Source organism: Porites lutea, chromosome 7 (assembly GCF_958299795.1).
Source record: "Porites lutea chromosome 7, jaPorLute2.1, whole genome shotgun sequence".
Classification (NCBI taxonomy): Eukaryota; Metazoa; Cnidaria; class Anthozoa; order Scleractinia; family Poritidae; genus Porites; species Porites lutea.
The window spans coordinates 30,878,990-30,896,459 of NC_133207.1; the positions used below are offsets into that span (position 1 = coordinate 30,878,990).

At 40.4% G+C, this 17,470-nt stretch overlaps 2 protein-coding genes across 3 annotated transcripts in view; both read left to right on the plus strand.

The window, feature by feature from the left end:
* Positions 1-17,470, plus strand: part of LOC140942536 (uncharacterized) — a 136,293-nt gene that overhangs the window by 59,904 nt on the left and 58,919 nt on the right. The gene's annotated exons all lie outside the window — the stretch shown is intronic.
* On the plus strand, positions 439-17,195 carry LOC140943848 (two pore calcium channel protein 1-like). The gene is made up of 18 exons (XM_073392961.1): positions 439-649; positions 728-810; positions 1,899-2,019; positions 2,423-2,551; positions 3,249-3,371; positions 3,715-3,833; positions 4,410-4,511; positions 5,270-5,396; positions 7,338-7,539; positions 8,432-8,576; positions 10,641-10,805; positions 11,268-11,332; positions 11,699-11,780; positions 12,820-12,889; positions 13,875-14,118; positions 14,649-14,739; positions 15,451-15,564; positions 16,055-17,195. The coding sequence occupies exons 1-18, from the start codon at positions 506-508 to the stop codon at positions 16,365-16,367; spliced, it is 2,439 nt and encodes an 812-aa protein (XP_073249062.1). The 5' UTR covers positions 439-505; the 3' UTR covers positions 16,368-17,195.

The window sequence follows — 17,470 nt, forward strand, 5'->3', positions numbered from 1 at the left end:
TTTTAATAGGCTGTATTTGTTGATGGCATCCAAATGCAGCTTTTAACATTTTTGCTAGCAAAACATTTCCATATTTTTTTAACAGCCCCCCCTTTAAGCCATGCATAGAAAATGGTGGCCCACCCCCCATTTGCACCAGCTCCCCCCTCCCGATAAATAATGACCAGTCCCTAAAAAGCTTCAAAGAATATGCTCTTGAATCAGGGGGCAAATTCTGCCGACCCGAAGCAAAAACCACTGTAAATCGGTATGTGTGCCAGAAGTTGGAAGTTGGAAGTCGGAAGTCGGAAGTTGGAAGTTGGAAGTTGGAAGTTGGAAGTAGGAAGTTGGAAGTCGGAAGTCGGAAGTAGGAAGTCGGAAGACTCTCCTCGGCTTTCGTAATTTTCGACAAATTCAGGTAGAAAGACAATTTTGCCCAACCTGTCACGCATTGTGTCACGAAAGTACTTGCATTACTTATCATGTATTCGCGCCTGTCACGCAGTAATAGTCGCGTCTGGCACAAATGGCGCCGGATGATGGGGATGCCTTGTTGAGAAAAGTACGAGCACAGCACAGATCAGTAAGTTTTATTACAGCATCAGAACTGGTTAACATCGACCTTGAAGATGAATCTCATCGGAACGAAGAAAGTGAGCTCAATGAAACGGTAAGAAAGCTGTTTCATAACGAACTGATGATGTTTTCAATTTTCATATAGTCCTGAAAGGGAATCTTTTGTTTCCAGGAAATTTTGCTTGCTGGAATATTGGTCAACGAGGCCAGACTTGGACGAAATGGTTATTTTCAGACCTCGCCAAAGGAACTAAGGTTCAGTTGTTTTTTGAAATTCATATAAGAGAATTAATGACAGTCTTTACGGTTTACATATTTCACTGGCATGTAAGTCTGTAGCCTAATATGATCTCGCATTAAGTAGCTTTTGCAGGAGAAATGCACATGTCATCAGCTTGGCCGTGGGGTCGACCCCGGGCCAACCAGTGTGATTTTAAAAAACAAAACTAGAGAAACAAACACTGTTCTTGCCGAACTGGAGAAATCCCCTGACTAATCCTATGCCTACAGGTTAACCCTGGACATAGCTACAGTCTTGGACAAAATAAATGGAAAATTTAGACCCCCTCTCCCAAATCAAAGATGGGAAAATAGTGCGTTTTGCCCTTTATGCGGCTTGATTTGTGGGGGATGGGAGTTTGCTGTTCTTTTTTTTCTGTCCAAAATTGTAGATCCCAGGTGGTAGGTCAATAATCTTGACACTTTCTGGAGATAACAACAGTGTCAGTCTGTCAATTCCTGTAAGAAAAGTTGGACAGTTGACAATTTAAACTTTATTAAGTATAACATCTTTTATTCAGGGAACCTTTTTCCTTGGAAATACAATTGAAAAAATTAAGTGCTTTCTACTTTCTTTTCCTCCAAAATATGGGGATTAAGCTTATCATAGTTAGCAACACTCATTGGCAAGGATTAGTTCTTCCTTTACCCCATCTTCATTCTGTTAAAATTGTATGGGAATTCTAATACATGTAACATTGTTGTTGTTACTCTTCACCCCCAACCTCCTATGCCTCACCTTCACCCCTCACCGCTACCCTCACCCCCATACCCCTTACTCTTTACTCCCTACCCCCTACAACTTACCCCCTCACCCAGATTAGACCTGCCAAAACCATTGTGCTCATATCATTCTGAAGACCCCATAATGCAACTCATTGGATTTTGAGGATATGATGCACTCAATAATGATATGCAATGATAAACAAAAGCCTGAAGAGTACCCTGACCACCTGCAAACTCTGCAACACCAAGAAAAAACAAAAAAATAGACATGTATTGTTTTGTTTGCCCTACTCAACTGTCAGTCATGCTTATGTTTTCTGCACTGGACTTCTTTGCAGGCTTTACAAGGTGTATAATAAGCCAGTGTTTCGTGGTATTGTGTATTTCTGTGCATGGTTACTTCTCTGTTTAGCATTCTTTGAAGACCCAGCTGTCCCTGGGATGGGGTTACCATACTGGGTAAGTCACAATATTATTAAATCCTAAAATATAGTAGGAAAAAAGAAAAATAAGGCCGGGAACTTGATCAATGACCTTTTTCTCTACCTGGACAGAGAGATAGAAATGATAATGACAATGATTTAACAAGGAGCTCTACAATATTATTGGCCAATGGCAGTCCCCCTATTGTGGCAACTAAAACATGAGCAAAAATGTCATCAAATGAGGCCTTTATAATATATTGTACCTTACTTTAGCGTTTAATTAAGAAACCACCCGAGAGGCTTCCAAACCCCCTAGTGGAGTAACAACCTCTCTCAAACTTGTAATTAGTAACTTTGTCTCTTTTTTTGTTATATATCCAGAATAACTGCCTATAATCTTTAAAATATTAATTCCATTGTATCTTTTTTATTTATAGGCTACAATGCTACTGGAATATTTTTGCTTGTTTGTTTTCATTCTACGTCTTTTCCATGTCTGGTGTTTTGCTGCTGGTGTAAAATTCTGGAGAGACAAGAAGAATGTTATTTTTTTATCCATCATTGTGGTAAGATTCTTACTGACAATAAAGAGAACTTATTGCAGATAGTGCATTGATAAAGGGATTGTATGTCATCCAGGTAATGAACATGCAAAGTAATGTCAAATGGTATTTTAAAACAAAAGAAAATTATTGACTTAGTGGCACAGGTAGACACCAGTAAAATAGCAACCACACCAATCATTTTAAGTAGATTTCTTTCATTGTTTAAATTTTTGTAGTAAGTGTTACGGTACTGCTAGTAATATAGCATAGTGGAGCCATTTTTCATGAATTTATGCCAATAAACCATTTACTGGCTTTATTAATATTTATTATTATTATGTTATAAAGATAAAAAAGGATATAAGATGTTCTTTCTTAATTGATTTGGTAATGAGCCTGGGTTGTGCAAGCTGTTAAGAAATTTCTGTTTGCTGGTGTTAAAAAAATATAGGTGTTGGAGTGCAGTGAATGAGTGTCATGAATATTTTTTAGCCTGAGAATTAAGAGAAACCTCATATAGATCTCCAAGTGGCCATGTAATTTTCTGTTTATTATATAAATACCAATGAAATACCAAACCATTTCACGTAAGATCATTAAAGTTGCCATTTATTATGTAGCCTAACAATGGCAATCTTTTCATGTGTGAAGATTAACAAGTTATAATTTTCACGCATGAAGAAATTGGGCTCTTTCTGACACTATTTTTTTCTTTCAGTTCACATTTCTTGACATGATTATGTACATCATCTTCAAAGAGGCTGAACTCCCAGTTCACGCCATAAGATGGACTCGTGTGTTTCGCCCTCTTTTTCTTGTCAATATCAGCGAGGGGAGACAGGTGAAGATTGATATAGCCTCTTCCAGGCATTCAGATAAGGTGGTAGTGCAAAGTAAAGAAAGTAAGGAAAAATAGAAAGGAACTGGGGAGAGTGGCATGGGAACCAAATTCCCCCAGGTTCATTTTTTCATCCCCTTTTACTTTGAACTGCTCCCTGCGATATAGTGTGTATGGTATAAATTTACATTAAATTTTGATAGAAATTCAGGGAAAGAAAAATAGATAGATCATCACTTGTACTGTCTAGGCTTTCCATGTTGAAATTATAATTGAAATTCCTTTTTATTTAATTTTAAAAATAACCTGTACATGACTGTTTTCTGGTATTCCTGATCTCTTTCAGATTAGAAGAGCTTTTAGAAACATTAGGAAAACGCTTCCAGAGATTGCAAATGTTCTTATTTTGTTACTTCTTATGATTGCATTGTTTACTTTGCTGGGATGTAAGCTGTTTGGCAAAAGGTATTTCAAATCATAGCATCAGCTGTTATAATTTGTATGGAGTCAGTTTTTTTGTATGAGATATGACTAGGCTCTCATTTGGCAACATGTTAGATAATTCCTAAACAAATCGTTTTACTTAGAATGATAGATGTGTCCTTTCCTTCCATTTGTATTATATCTCTTAAATGGTCGTAATAATAATATTTAAAGGAACTATGTTACAAAATTCAGCCAAATTAGAAAATTACAAAATGCCCGTTGAATTAATAAGTCTTCTTTTAAGAGGAGGCCTCCATCACTTAAAGTGGTTTTCATGGGAGTCCTCTTAAATAAAGTATAAAAACAAATAACTTAAAAATTCTCTAGAATATAAAGACTAAAAAGTGAGTAACATAAAAATTAAGAACTATGATAAAAATATAAAAAAATTAACCTGAGACAAATCACATAAAAACTTATTCAAATTCCTTTTAAAAATCGTGTCAGGCATTGGCCTTTTTAGTTCATTTGCAAGAAGGCCAAATCTTTTTTCACACCTGGGTTCTTTTATTTTTGCCTTTGAATTTGTTTGTTTGTGTTTTTGGTTTGTTGTAGAAATCTTAAAGACATCCATGGAAAGCCATACTTCACAAACTACTTAGATGTCTTTTTTTTGTTGTATGTTCTGACAACTACAGCCAACAACCCAGATGTTATGTAAGTTAGAAATATTACTTACTAGTCACTTGTAAGTAGGGAAATAGGCGTGGAAAAAGGCGAGGGGTGGGAAGGGTGAGGTTTGGAAAGAGGGGTTGGGATGGGAGGGGTGTGGTATTGTAATCCATTTGCTTTGTTTACGTTCTGTACATGCATCAAAATGTTTTGCCAAAGAACGAGACCACTTTTAGTTCAAAATCATTCAACTATCTCGCAAAACAGTGCAACGTGAAACGTAAATTTATAACGCACCTTTTTCCATGCTGATGTAATCAAAAGCGCATAACATACTGTAGTTATACGTTTACCACCCTTTTATTTCAACACAAATCTTCATAGTAAAACTTGAGCACTGGAGGGCAGCCTGAGTAGTTAGCAGTTTGTTTGGCGAGAGGGAAAAAAATCCGTGAAAACACGCCAACACATGGGGACAATGGGGACAGGTGTCAAGGTGTTTTCTCCCCATTCTCCTCGCGCTTTTCCGCTCATTTGCGCACTCGACAATCAAAACGCCATCTACGTAGGTGTCTACTTTCAGGTTACTGAGTAAAATTAACTGTTCCAAACTCATAAGCAATAAACTTGGAACGTGGTGTCCAGACGTTTGACAGGTGAAACAGGCCTATAAAGTTGCTACATTTTAAAATGCGAATTATAGGAGAGAGATCAAGTTTTCATAATATTTAAGGCAAAAAATAACAAAACGGTCATAGGAAATTCCAGTGAAAATAAACTTCGTTATTTATTTACTTGAACAGGATGCCTGCATATGACAACAATCCCTGGTCAAGTTTGTTCTTTGTCATTTTCATCATTGTCTGCATGTATATATTTGTCAGCATTTTTCTGGCTGTTGTGTACAAGAACTACCGCAAGCATTTAAAGGTAGATTGCCGTTATTTTCTCTAAATATTGTCTACTTTGCAGTTATGGTGGGGTATTATTTCCTTCCCTTCCACGCATTTATTTCTTCAATCCTTTTCATTTCTTCGTTTAGACTCTAAAATACCCTACTGCCATTTCGGTTGCGGTACTAAGGATAAGGCAGCTTAAGCAACGAAGCCGGCGACGGCAGCGAAAACGTCAGTATTAAAAAACCTTTGCGTTTTTTCAAAGTTTGTCGCGACAGCTGTCGCGATTATTTCAGCTTTATTAAAGTGTCAAATGTACTACGTAAATTTCGCTGAAATTGAGCTCTTGGGGACCGAACCTAAGTTTAGAAGGAGAGAGAAAAAATTCGCTCACGCCTTCATTCACGCGCGTGGTCTTTTGCGCTTCGCGCGCGTGTCGCTAGTACGGACTGAGAAAAAACAGAGACTGCTCGTAGTCTAGTGGTGGTGTGGTTACGTCCTTCTGCTCCATAAAACGTCCCGTGAGGGAGTTTCACGTTGTAGTCATGGAGTGACGGCAAAGAATTGTATGAAAAAAAGACTTAGTGTGCTGCACGTACAGTGATATTGTTTTGCTTGTTAAACCAATATATTGCGTTTTTGACGTCCTCATTGCTGTCGCCGTCGTCGTTGCTAGAGCTCTCTGTTGACTACGTAGACGGATCCACGGGGCGGATCCACGTATTTTTGTTCGGGAGGTTCCAACTTGTGCACCCAAGTTATGTCAACATAACTTGATTCTTCCACACCGTTACATATTGGTTTATACGGCGTGGACCCGTGCTATAATGATGCACCCACTACATGTGACATTCTACAATCGCCTCTTGTGTTAAACAATAGAATAACTTTCTCCAGATTTAATCAAATCGATCAAAACCCGTAGTTTTTAAGGTAGGAGATGAAAGTTTAAAGTGACGCCTCATGAGTTATTTTGGAGGTATTTTAATTTCGTTGTAGTTAGCTACGAATTCAAGGTTTTGACGAATATATTTAACTCTTTTCCCAGGAGAGAATCTTAGGAACGAGGTTGGCAAATATTTAGGGGGCTCCGTATCCCCCTCAACCCTCCCCCTGGATCCGCCCTTGGTGCTATACGGGGAAAAATATATTCGGCACCCGCGATTTAGGACTAGAAGGCATCTTAGAACTAAGGTGCTAGTTTATACTTGGTAAACGGTGAATCAAACCTTCAGCGCGACATGTTTTAAGAACGAAAAATGTGCGTATGCTAGATGGTAGCCTGTTCCACAAGAACAGGTGGTGGAGAGCGGAAAACAGGCTACAAGCGGGGCCAAAGTGCAAGAAATTTTTATTTCATGGCATGGGGCACTGGTTTCATTGGCCTCCCTGCTGCGATTTTTCCAGGCCAGTTTTCCTCTGTTACAAGCATGTCAGTAATCCCCGGCCAATTTTATGGACGGTTTGCGTTAAGAGTGTTAAACCCCTAAGTTATCTCGCTAGTTTCTTTTTGACATAATTATCTGAAAGTATACTGCAAAACAGTTGTGCCTGTCTCTGTTGGGGCCGTATGAATGACAACCGCCCTTCGGTTAAGGATTTTGTTCCTCGTATGCATTACCCGAGAGAACCTCCGTCTTCGTCTGTCCATAGGTAAACGAGAAGCCGGCGTTTTCAAAAATTTTCCACTCTGGAGAGAAAAGATATGTTTTTGGTGACCGTTTTTACCGGATACATGTGAACGGTAGACCAAACCGGAGAAAAAATTTCCGTTGTCAAATAAAAACTCATACGCCCGGCGTGAGGACTGAGCCTCAGTTTCATTGGGAAGAAAAGAATGCTGGCTGCACTAGTGACCAGATGGTCATTGTCTCAATTCTTCTTGGGAGAACTAGGATTTTTTTCTCAATCGCCTGCTTCACTGACTAAAGCCGCTTTACGCTTGTTCTTAATTTTCTAATTCTTATCTCTTTAGAATGAAATTCGGGCATCAGTTTATCGCAAACGTAGACAGCTCAAGCAGGCATATGATGTGTTAAAAGTCTGGTGTGATGAGAAATGGGTGATCACAGAGCAGAGATGGCGAACTCTCATGCAAGAGGCTTGTCCGCAATGGAGTCCTGCAAGAGTAGCCTTGTTATGGCAAGTCCTTGACGACAATAACGATGGCAAGATAGGTATGTTGGAGATCAACTTTCCATTGCCAGTAGACTTTCTTAAAATCCTTCGCTTGTCATTTCCGGTTCCGGTAGTTGGCCCCCGCTCTCTCTCTCGCTCGCCTTTGCCGCAAAAAAAAAATCTAGCGCTCAGGCTTCGCGCTCGTGAAATAATTTGGGCTCCACTCCTAGGCAAGTCTACCTTGCCAGTTGCGCTTTATCAAAATGCCAGCCTCGTTCCCAGGGCCTCACTGGATGGGAGGAAGAGAGACGCTGGGAACTGGTTATCAAGCAGCGATGCCAGAGCCTTTTCACTCACGTGGCCAGCATCTTTGCAAATGTTTAGGAAAAAAAGAAAGCGTTTACATAAGAAAAGAGTTTCCAACAGAGTTGGTTTGGAACACCAAGATGGCCGCGTGTCATTGTTTTTGAACACCAATATGGCCGCCATGACGTCATGTGAAAACGCTATATATTTATTGTAAACAGTAAATTGATTTAGTATCACGCCTTGGGCAAACGTCGTATTTTTTTTTTTTAACGTTTATCGTTTGCGCTAACGTGTTTCTAAATCTCTCCTTGTGCACAAATGTGGCAAGAAGAAAGAAGTGGCGGCGAGTGAACCACTGAATGACGTTCTTACCACATTTTGACGCCTTCTGTGATCTGTTTTTTTTTTTTTACAATATCAGAAACGAAAGAAAAAAGAAAAAGAAATACCTTTCAAGTCGATGTTTGACTGTTCGCAAATGTGTTTGAAATTTCGGCTTTTTTCACGTCCAAAAAACACTTTTTGGTTCGGCCTATGTTGTTTTTCTTACTTTTCAAAAATTACTCCTGAATTCTCGCCAGTCCTTTCTTACAAATTCAAGTATATGATAAAACAGTTATTTTTCCATTTCTCGTTTTATAGGTAAAAAGGATTTCCTCATGGCGGCTGATGTTATGAATGTTAAAGTCATTGAAGTCAAAGATCAAGTCACCCTACTGGAGAGGGTCATTCCAAAAATCTATAATTCCCGTGTCAGTGCGAAGATTCGCGTTTGTGTTTGCCACAAGTAAGTTGAAAACGATTATACTGAACTGAAATGAACTATTACCTGGGTCTTTCATTTCCTATTAGTTCTAAGCCTGTGTTACGGCGTTTTCAAATGCCGGGTTAGTAGTCGAAGCTCCATAAAGGTAATGTTACACGGGACGATTCGCATGCAAGTCGAAAAACAAAAAAAATCCAACAAACGACGATTTTTAGTGCATCACAACGTTGCAATGTTGGAACAATGTTGTAACTATTCGAAACAATGTTGCAACAATATTGCAACGCTTTGTTGAGCTAAAAATAGTCGTTGCGAATTGTCTCTAGGCTGCGTAGCAAGCGTTTCCGTTTGGTTTGGGAGAAAAGAAAGACCGAGGTCAAGGAACAGGATTCTCGGCTTTGGCCGCGCGAGAAATGAAACGAGTGCCAAAAAATTTTTCGCGCGGTCTTGACTCTCGTTCGTCGTTCTTTGCTCCTAAACCGCACAGAAACGCTTGCTACGCAGGCTAAATCGTTTCGTGGAACATCACCTTTGCTTCTCGGTGCGCGTAAGAGGGAACTTAATCAACCACGGGGGTGACCGCGGCAGGGAAACCGTCACTTAAAGAGTGCATTTGCGGTGTTTTAAACTTCATCGCTTTTATTCCACCTAGTTCATTTTGTCAAATGTTGGCGAATTTTTTGGATTTAAATTTCAGTTAATTAAGGAAAAGAAAAAGAAGATCGTTATCTTGTGTTCATATACTCCACAAAACTGCGTGAAATTAGAGAATTTTTGCTCGTCGTCGTGCAACGGTAGCAAAAAATACGCAATTCCAACGGTTGTTACTTTGCTAGTCTGAGCCTGTTGCTATTTTGCTGTTCTCGTTGCCGTGAGCAAGCCAATACTGTGAGAGGTTAATCTGAGTAATCACGCCAGAAGGTACCGGTGCCTGAGCACAAGGTTGAGATCTTGTACTTGGGCAATAAAGTGCAGGGGCATAGCCAGGCGATAGACCTGTAGGCCCGGGCCTACAAAGTTTTGGTTTGATCACTCTACTGCTTGTAATAAATTATGCGTTGTTGGGGTGAGCTAAAAAGCTTAAGAGCTCAAAGTATTGGTGAGGTCAGTGCGTACTAGTCATGCATACAATTTTCAGGATATGTGGTAATGAAAGTCAGCCAGGCCTACAAATAGTCGAAAAGCAGGCTACGCCCCTTGCCCTGATGTGGGCTCTGGGGCACTGGGTACCTGTGTGCACATGTTTGGTATCCCAGTGCTGTGCATACCATACCCATGAATCCCTGCTACGATCAGTTTTCAATGTGGCGTCTGTCAGGGCGAAATGGAGAGGATATGTTCACAACTACATATCGGGTTTCCAAGGTGTGGACACAACACTGTTTTGCGCTGGTACTAAGGTGCTATTGCTAGTGCATCAAGTGTCAACAGCCTCTTTAATGATCTCAACCCCCGGAGGGGGGGGGGGTGGTTACTGCCATATATGGGCTATATAGGTATGTGCCGCTGTGAAGGTATGGTTTTCAGGCAGTTTACTCTAGGATAGGGTATATAGATCAGAGCGTTTGGGTCTAGAATAGGGTATCATTTTTCAGGAAACTGATCAGTTGGTTGAAGATTTTATCAAGACTAGGGATTGTGGTATAAGGTTTTGTTTTGGCTAGACTGTGCTAGTGACCTCAGTAGTTTCTGGAAAACAGCTACTCTAGGATAGGGGGGATTTGGGGAATTTACCCTAGTATAGGGTAGCAAAATTCAGCTGAACTAGCTCTGGTATAGGTTTAGGGTTCCAGGATCCCAGCGGCACATCCCCACCCAGAAATTCCTAAAGTACCCCCCCCCCGGGTCTCAACCTCCTTCTTAGAGCGCGGTTGCACAAACACCCATGCCTGCCCCCCATGCCTTATTAGTACATACCTCTGAACTGTTCCCGCAAATTTAAGGTGTTGCATAACAAGACTGGTAGATTAAGATATTAAATAAGGTACTGAATATCAACGTGATCGGTGCGTTATCTAATTAAAATGTTGGCAGGTATACAATGTAGATGTTGATGTGGTTTTTCATTTCTTTCTTTTTGCTCAGGTATTTTGTGTATTTTTTTGACTTAGTAATCTTTGCCAATGCCATTTTCATCGCGCTGGAGCGAAACGATGCGGAAGTTCTGTTCCTGGTTCTATTCAATATAGAAATATTACTTAAGCTGTATACTTACGGCTGTAAGGAATTCTTCTCTCGATACTGGAACATGTTAGTATTCACTCACTTTTTATCTGTTGTTTCAACTCAATCTCCTATACTAGTTTGTACTTTGTTTTGCCAGACTTCTCTTAGTCTCCCGGCCAGCAAAATACTCTTTATCCTTTCCTTTCAGAGTCTTAAGAAATTTTTAGAATAGCTCTTTACGGCACTGGAACTGGACAAATGTGAATTTATACTACGTGACCAAGTTTTCCCTTACATGTAACTTGCGCTTTCCTGTTCATTACTTCTGCCCCCAAATTAGTACCTTCACGTTAGTTTTGTCTTTAACAATTGTTTTGGGCTGTTTTTAGCTGCACGTTTGCTATTGAGAAATTCTCAACTTGAATCTGACGTTTGCTGTCTGCCGTAAACGTCACTCTAGAGTGACAAACACTTGAAATATAGTTAGCGATTTTATCTCCATTTTGTTAAGTTATTTAACGACTGTTCTATATTTTGTTCTTTCAGATTTGATTTTTTAGTCATAGGCAGTGCAACATTAGCCCTCATCATTGAAACTTCTTATGAATCGTGTAGGTGGAATTCATGTAACAGTGATATACTTAATGTAATCATTTAACACGATAACTTATTCGACTCCGTCAACTTACGACCTTTTGCAGCCTGTTTCACTGGCCGCTTTTTCTTGCAACTTTACCCACAGTTTTGTGACAAAAACATCTAAAATGAAAAATTCCTATATTAAGACTAAAAGGGAGAAAGACAGAAAAAACAAAAAGAAATAAAGAAAGTTTGATCCTCAATCTCAATATAACCATATCTTTGACTGTCTATTGGTTGGACACCATTCTAATATAAGACGGTCACTTGTACCATTTCCAACTGTGTCCCTCTTAGAGAGCGTTGACTGTATACTTTTGTTATTTCTCTTTTAATAGTGCAGTCGAGTCAAGGCGTGTTGGATTTTCTTATGGTCCTTCGAGTTCTTAGATTGGTCAAGATCATGGGTCAAATCAAACGGTTTGTCGGATTTCTTTTCAAAAATCTCCATCCGTTACACGTAATTAATATCTGACGCGTCTCAGCGTAGCCTCTCCGCAGACGTCCTTTGGGGTTCGTTTGTCACGCATTCATTTCTCCCCCACGGAATGAAGGCGTGACAAACGAACCCCAAAGGATGTCTGCGGGGAGGCTAGTCTCAGCGAAGTGAAATCCACTTTTTCACTTTTCAGTTATTTTTATCCATACATGATATAAACAGTCTTGTTTTCGGAGGATACATTTTTCTTTATGCTACTCCAGCGTCGTACTCATGTTTTTTGAGGCCACCAGGTCCAAGTAATTGTCGTCTTTCAATTGTCAAAAAGGAATTTCTGCTATTCTTCAAAAATGCTAACTGCCAATTTATTTTTATAATGTTCAGACTTGGGAGTAGAGCTTGCCACACAAACTTTTCTTTCTTTTTTCGAAAAAAAATTACCCGTCTGCTAAATTTGTTCTTTTCCGTCTATTTTATGAACAAAAATAATATGTTCACTCACAGTAGACACACGGCAACTGTGTCAGTGTGATGTTTACAGAAGACTGAGAATTCAACAGACAAGCAATTTATAGGGCGAATGACCGCCTAAGTTCCATAAGGCTGTGCATTTACGTATTCTAGTTATATTTATTGGAGAAGTTCGTTTTAAGACTCTTCCTTAAGGTTTCATTGAGTTTCAGGACACTCGAAAATAAAGAAGGCACGCTGGAGCCCGGGTGCTTTCAGTTTTCCGTGTTTGGTAGCCCGGTCAAACGCTCCCATTTGAAATATAATCGAGCCTAGCCTGGAAACATGCCCACATAGTCCTCTGAATGATGGTTTTGTGAGGGTTAGGGACAATGCTATTGTCCTGTTTTATTTTTTTAGTATTTTTTTCAAACAATAGGTGTATTTTTTACTTAACTAATAATAATGACCAGCTTGATACGGACACTTTCTATGGCCCTGTGAAGGTCCCGGCATAAAGGACATTTGATTGTATTACTTCATCGTTTTTTCATGTCATTTTTTGGCCAGATTTCAGGTCGTTGTTGGAACCGTCATGCAGATTGGCCCGGCAATGGGCACGTATGGTGCAATTATGTTCGTAAGTCTAATATCTGTGTTATTAAATAAAATGCTTGTAAATTTTCGTTAAAAATAAAACTTGGGTTGCTCGTCACTTCTTAAAATATGCTCCTTAATGACGCCCTTTCCTAACCCTAACCCTAACCTTTCGAATTTTCCAATAAAACATATGTTAAACTACTTCGAAGAAAGAAGGTTTTAGGTCATTCTCGTTTTACCTTTACCCGGTTCAAGTGCGCACCTTTTCACTCATATTCTTTGTTTGTTTCCACGTGGCATGGATGCGATGACAGGTCCAAAAAATATAATTTCTCGCAGAATTTGCATGGAAACATGGCCGCCGTGACGTCAGCAGTAAACTGGTCCAAGTAAAGACTTCTGGGAACGTTATTGGAGACGCGGTGGTCAGCTATTGGCCATTTTTTCCTCTGTCCCCAGTGACATCCCCAGTTGACCCAGAAGTAGCCTGCATAACGAGCGTTTCCGTTTGGTGTCGGAGCAAAGAAAGCCCGAGGAACTGGATTTTCGGTTTTGGCCGCACAAGAAATGGAACGAGAGCCAAAAAATGAAACCTGAGGGAGGAGCGGGATGGTTAGGGTTACTTGCTCTATTTTTCGTGTGGTGTTTGACTCTCGCTCCTCGTTCTTTGCTCCGAAACCGCACAGAAACGCCTGCTACGCAGGCTATCCCAAAAGTCTTTACTCTCATCCACACGCAAATTTACTTCATTTTCTAGCCTGCGTAGCAGGCGCTTTGAAGTAGTTGCCGCAAAAAAGAACGGGCGCGCGAGAGGGAGACACGCGAGGGGAGAGGCGTGTCTCCCTTTCGCGCGCCCGTTCTTTCTTTCGCTCACTACTTCCAAGCGCCTGCTACGCAGGCTATTCATTTTCATGTTAGTGGTCGGCACCAGGCCTAGGGTTGAACCTAGCGAAATGTTTGGACCCCTTATTAAAAATTCTGGACCTGCTCCGTTCTAAAATGTATTTCGTTTATATTATTTGTAGGTCTTGTACTACATGTATGCCATTCTGGGAATGGAGTTATTCAGTGGTTTGATCAAATCGGAAGGCAGTTACCCTTCATCTGATAGCAACGGAACGAGTGAAGAAAATGTCACTGAGTTCTGTGGCAATATCAAACTAAATGGTTCCGACTTTTATGCGGATCGCTATTGTAATAACAATTTTAATGACATTCTGAGATCGTTCAAGGTTCTGTTTGATTTGATGGTTGTAAATCAATGGCACAGTATCCTTTGAATCAATTTACTTTTGTTTATTTTAGATTAAACTTGAATTTATGGTTTGTTTCGTTATTGAATAGCGCAGCTCCAGGTACGTCGTCGCTGCTTAAGGTCTCTTTTTAGGGAATTCTGCGTCGGAAATATTTAGAGCTTTTTTGAGAATGTTTGGAAACTTATTAAGAGGGTACACCTACACCCCAGCTCCTCCCCAGGCGCTTCGTTTTTCGCATCGTAGAGGCGAGCGCGAAACGCGAGTGACTGGTGATGCGCTGCAAGGGACCATGGGAAGGGTACAGACGGCAGGCGAAGCACGTCTCGCCCGTTGTCTCCTTCCCGCCTTCCTTTGCGCGCACATTTTCATCGAGAGAGAGACGTCTGGGTACGAGGCAGTCCACACCCACTGCCAAGCGCGGTAAACATATGTAAAGCGCGGGAAAATTTCGTTATGGTCATTTGAACTCTGTATAGCCGTGTTTGTGTTCTTTAATTCCTCTGTGACTTCACCATTTTAATTGTAACTTTAACATGCTTCCAGTTATAACTCAAGGTTATGTTCGTGTTACAAACAAGTTTGCGAGGATTTATTTCCTGTCATTTCATCTTTTCTGTGTTATCGTGGTTCTCAAGTGAGTACTTTTTTTTAATATATAGCCGTCGCTTGTCAGCGTTGTATTATAAGCCGTCAATTTTCGCCAATTACTTGATACCAACAGTTTTCGTTTTAACAGAAACGACACAAAAATCCTTTTTTGAGGTACAACAGTTTGCATACGCTGTTGAGGCTGCCTCTATTTACAGTTAAACCTGTATTCAGCTGTCACCCCGGCGTGGGAATGGCCAACTGACCGTTTAATGCAGGTTGATGGTTATTATACAGGCTTAACAACCCTAGGAGCTTTAATAAAAAAAATTAAGATAATAAAGCGAAATATCTATCATACGACAAAATTTAATTGACTTGATAGTGTTTCTACTTCTTATGGCGTCAAAAGAAAAGTAAGAGTAAAAGACCACTAAAGCCCCCTGCAAACGGACGCAACATTGTTGGCCAACAACTCCCAGCGCTCAGTGTTGGATTTTACATGTTGCGTCCGTCTGCACACCCTGTTGCTTGTTGCTGCGTGTTGTTGGGAGTTGCTGCGTCCGTTTGCACACCACTACCAACACGGACACAACAACTCCCAACATTGTTGGCCCACCACTCGTTGGCACCTCGGAAAAGGTGACCACAACCGCCTAATAGATCTGACCACTTGATACAGGTCAGTTTAAAAATAATCAAGGGAAACTATTTTGACTGTAATAAGTTAAAAAAAATCTTTTTCTTTGATTTTCAGTATATTTGTGGCATTCATCTTAGAAGCGTTTATGTTGGAATATTCATTCACGCACGGCAAAATAGAAACTGTGTTCAACAAAAAGATACAAGAAAAAGGCATAGGCGTGGGGATGTAAGTATTCTGTGTAACTATTATGTTTCACCCGGCAGTGCGCGAACCCCCTCCCCCCCCCCCCCCCACCACCACCACCACCACCACCACCCGCCGTCATACCAACGTCTGTAAAATCCAGCGACTTTGCGGAGCTATATCTTCGTTCGTTTTCAAACTGAACCACTTTCAAAACTTGGCGACTCTAGTGATGTTACATGAGACAATTGGCAACGACGATTTTTAGCGCAACACAGCGTTCCAACATTGTCGCGACATTTTTTCAAATGGTTACAATATTGTTACAGCATTGCAACCCTGTGGGGCGCTAAAAATCGTCTTTGCGAATCGGGTTACAACGCCTTTAAGGGCGTTCTTTCCAGGCGTGTTGACGGATTTTCGCTAACTGGTCTCAGTGAAAAGGTGAAAAAACTGTGAAAGGATCTGTTGAAGATCGTTTGCCCCTGGTTCTGTAAAAACTGATTGAGTACGATTTAATTACCGGTTCTAGGTGCCCAGTGAAAGATAGAGCGGCGTCGATTCTTTCTCTCGACGACACCGATGAGGTGATAAAAGATCAGGGAAGCAATGGCTTCACGTCAGTAGAACACCTCGCACTGGACACCGGTTTAAGATTCAAAATGCCGAGCCAGCAGAAGAAAAATGCCGACCTTCTTCTACAGGAGATGTTTGAGGATGAGCTGGAGGAAGATGATATCGGACCAAAAGATGTGGAAGACTTAGATGAGCTTGATGAATCGGAAGATATCATAGAGGCACAGTCCAAGAGGAGACTCACCTTTCACACAGTTGACGCAGAGTAAACAATGAGCCATTTCCGAGTTCCAAAAACTCTCACTTTCAAAGCGAGGCTAAGTTCAAAAGCTTTCATTTGTGAAAATGGGAAATGGCTAGATTACATAGCTCAAAAGGAGGTTTGTGAGCCCTCGGGACTGAACACCCTCACTCAAACCTTGTGTTCACTAAAACCGCTGGCCGCCGCCACCTCCTTTTGAGCTATGGAATCAAGTCTCTACAGTGAAAATGAGTTTTATTTGCATAAGAATAAGAAAGTATTTTCATATCAATGGCTTCGCACTTAGCCTCGCTTTGCTGGTCCTCTCCCTTGCTTCGAGAGGTTTTTCTCCGGTACTCCGGTTTTCCCCTCTTCCCAAAAACCAACACTTCCAAATTCCAATTCGATCTGGGACGCTCGGACACGTTTAAACCAGTTCATACTTACAGTTACAGAGGCTTAAGACAACTCGGAAATTGCCTATTGTCCTTGCTTTTTACTTAGAACAAAAACCCTGCTTCGTACCCAGCAGCTTCTTAGGATTTTCTACGGTAGCCACGATGCAAGAAGTCTTCCCTTGTACCTTTGCGTTTTTGAAGATTGCTCTTCTTACATTATTTAGCTATATTAAGAACGTACGACAAGTGCATCTCTTGTGTTTTCAAGGATTACTTGTTTAATTGAACGATGTCCCGAAGCCCAAACACAAATAAAACAGAAGAAACGGTGGATACCTTTCCTCTGTGTTAGGATCATTATTTTTACTTGATTTTGCGCACATTTTGTATTTACGTTTCAATCGTAATTGTGCACGTATTTATCTAGGTCAGTTTCCTTTACTTCTCTCATTTTAAATTTCGATTAGGCTTAGTGATTGTTAAGAGCATCCCAGTTATGTGTTTAACAGTCATTTTTAGGCTTGATAACTGCCCCACTGGAGCAGAAATATTTTGATAATTTTGTTTTCTATAAATGAGAGAACTAGGCTACTTGACGTGATTTTGATAGCTAGGAAGATGATTTTCATATTGAAAGTCTGTTGTAATGGAAAAAAATTAATGAACCAAAGTCTTGTTTTCAAAGTTATGCTTAGAAAGTTCTAAAACATAATTATGCTGAAAACAAGAGATT

What these genes read in the sequence shown, in the direction of transcription:
- LOC140943848 (XM_073392961.1), top strand. Translation starts at nt 506, where the DNA reads ATGGCGCCGGATGATGGGGATGCCTTGTTGAGAAAAGTACGAGCACAG. An exon ending in ACCTCGCCAAAGGAACTAAG is followed by an intron (nt 811 to 1,898) that starts GTTCAGTTGTTT and finishes ACTTCTTTGCAG; the next exon opens with GCTTTACAAGGTGTATAATA. An exon ending in GGATGGGGTTACCATACTGG is followed by an intron (nt 2,020 to 2,422) that starts GTAAGTCACAAT and finishes TTTTATTTATAG; the next exon opens with GCTACAATGCTACTGGAATA.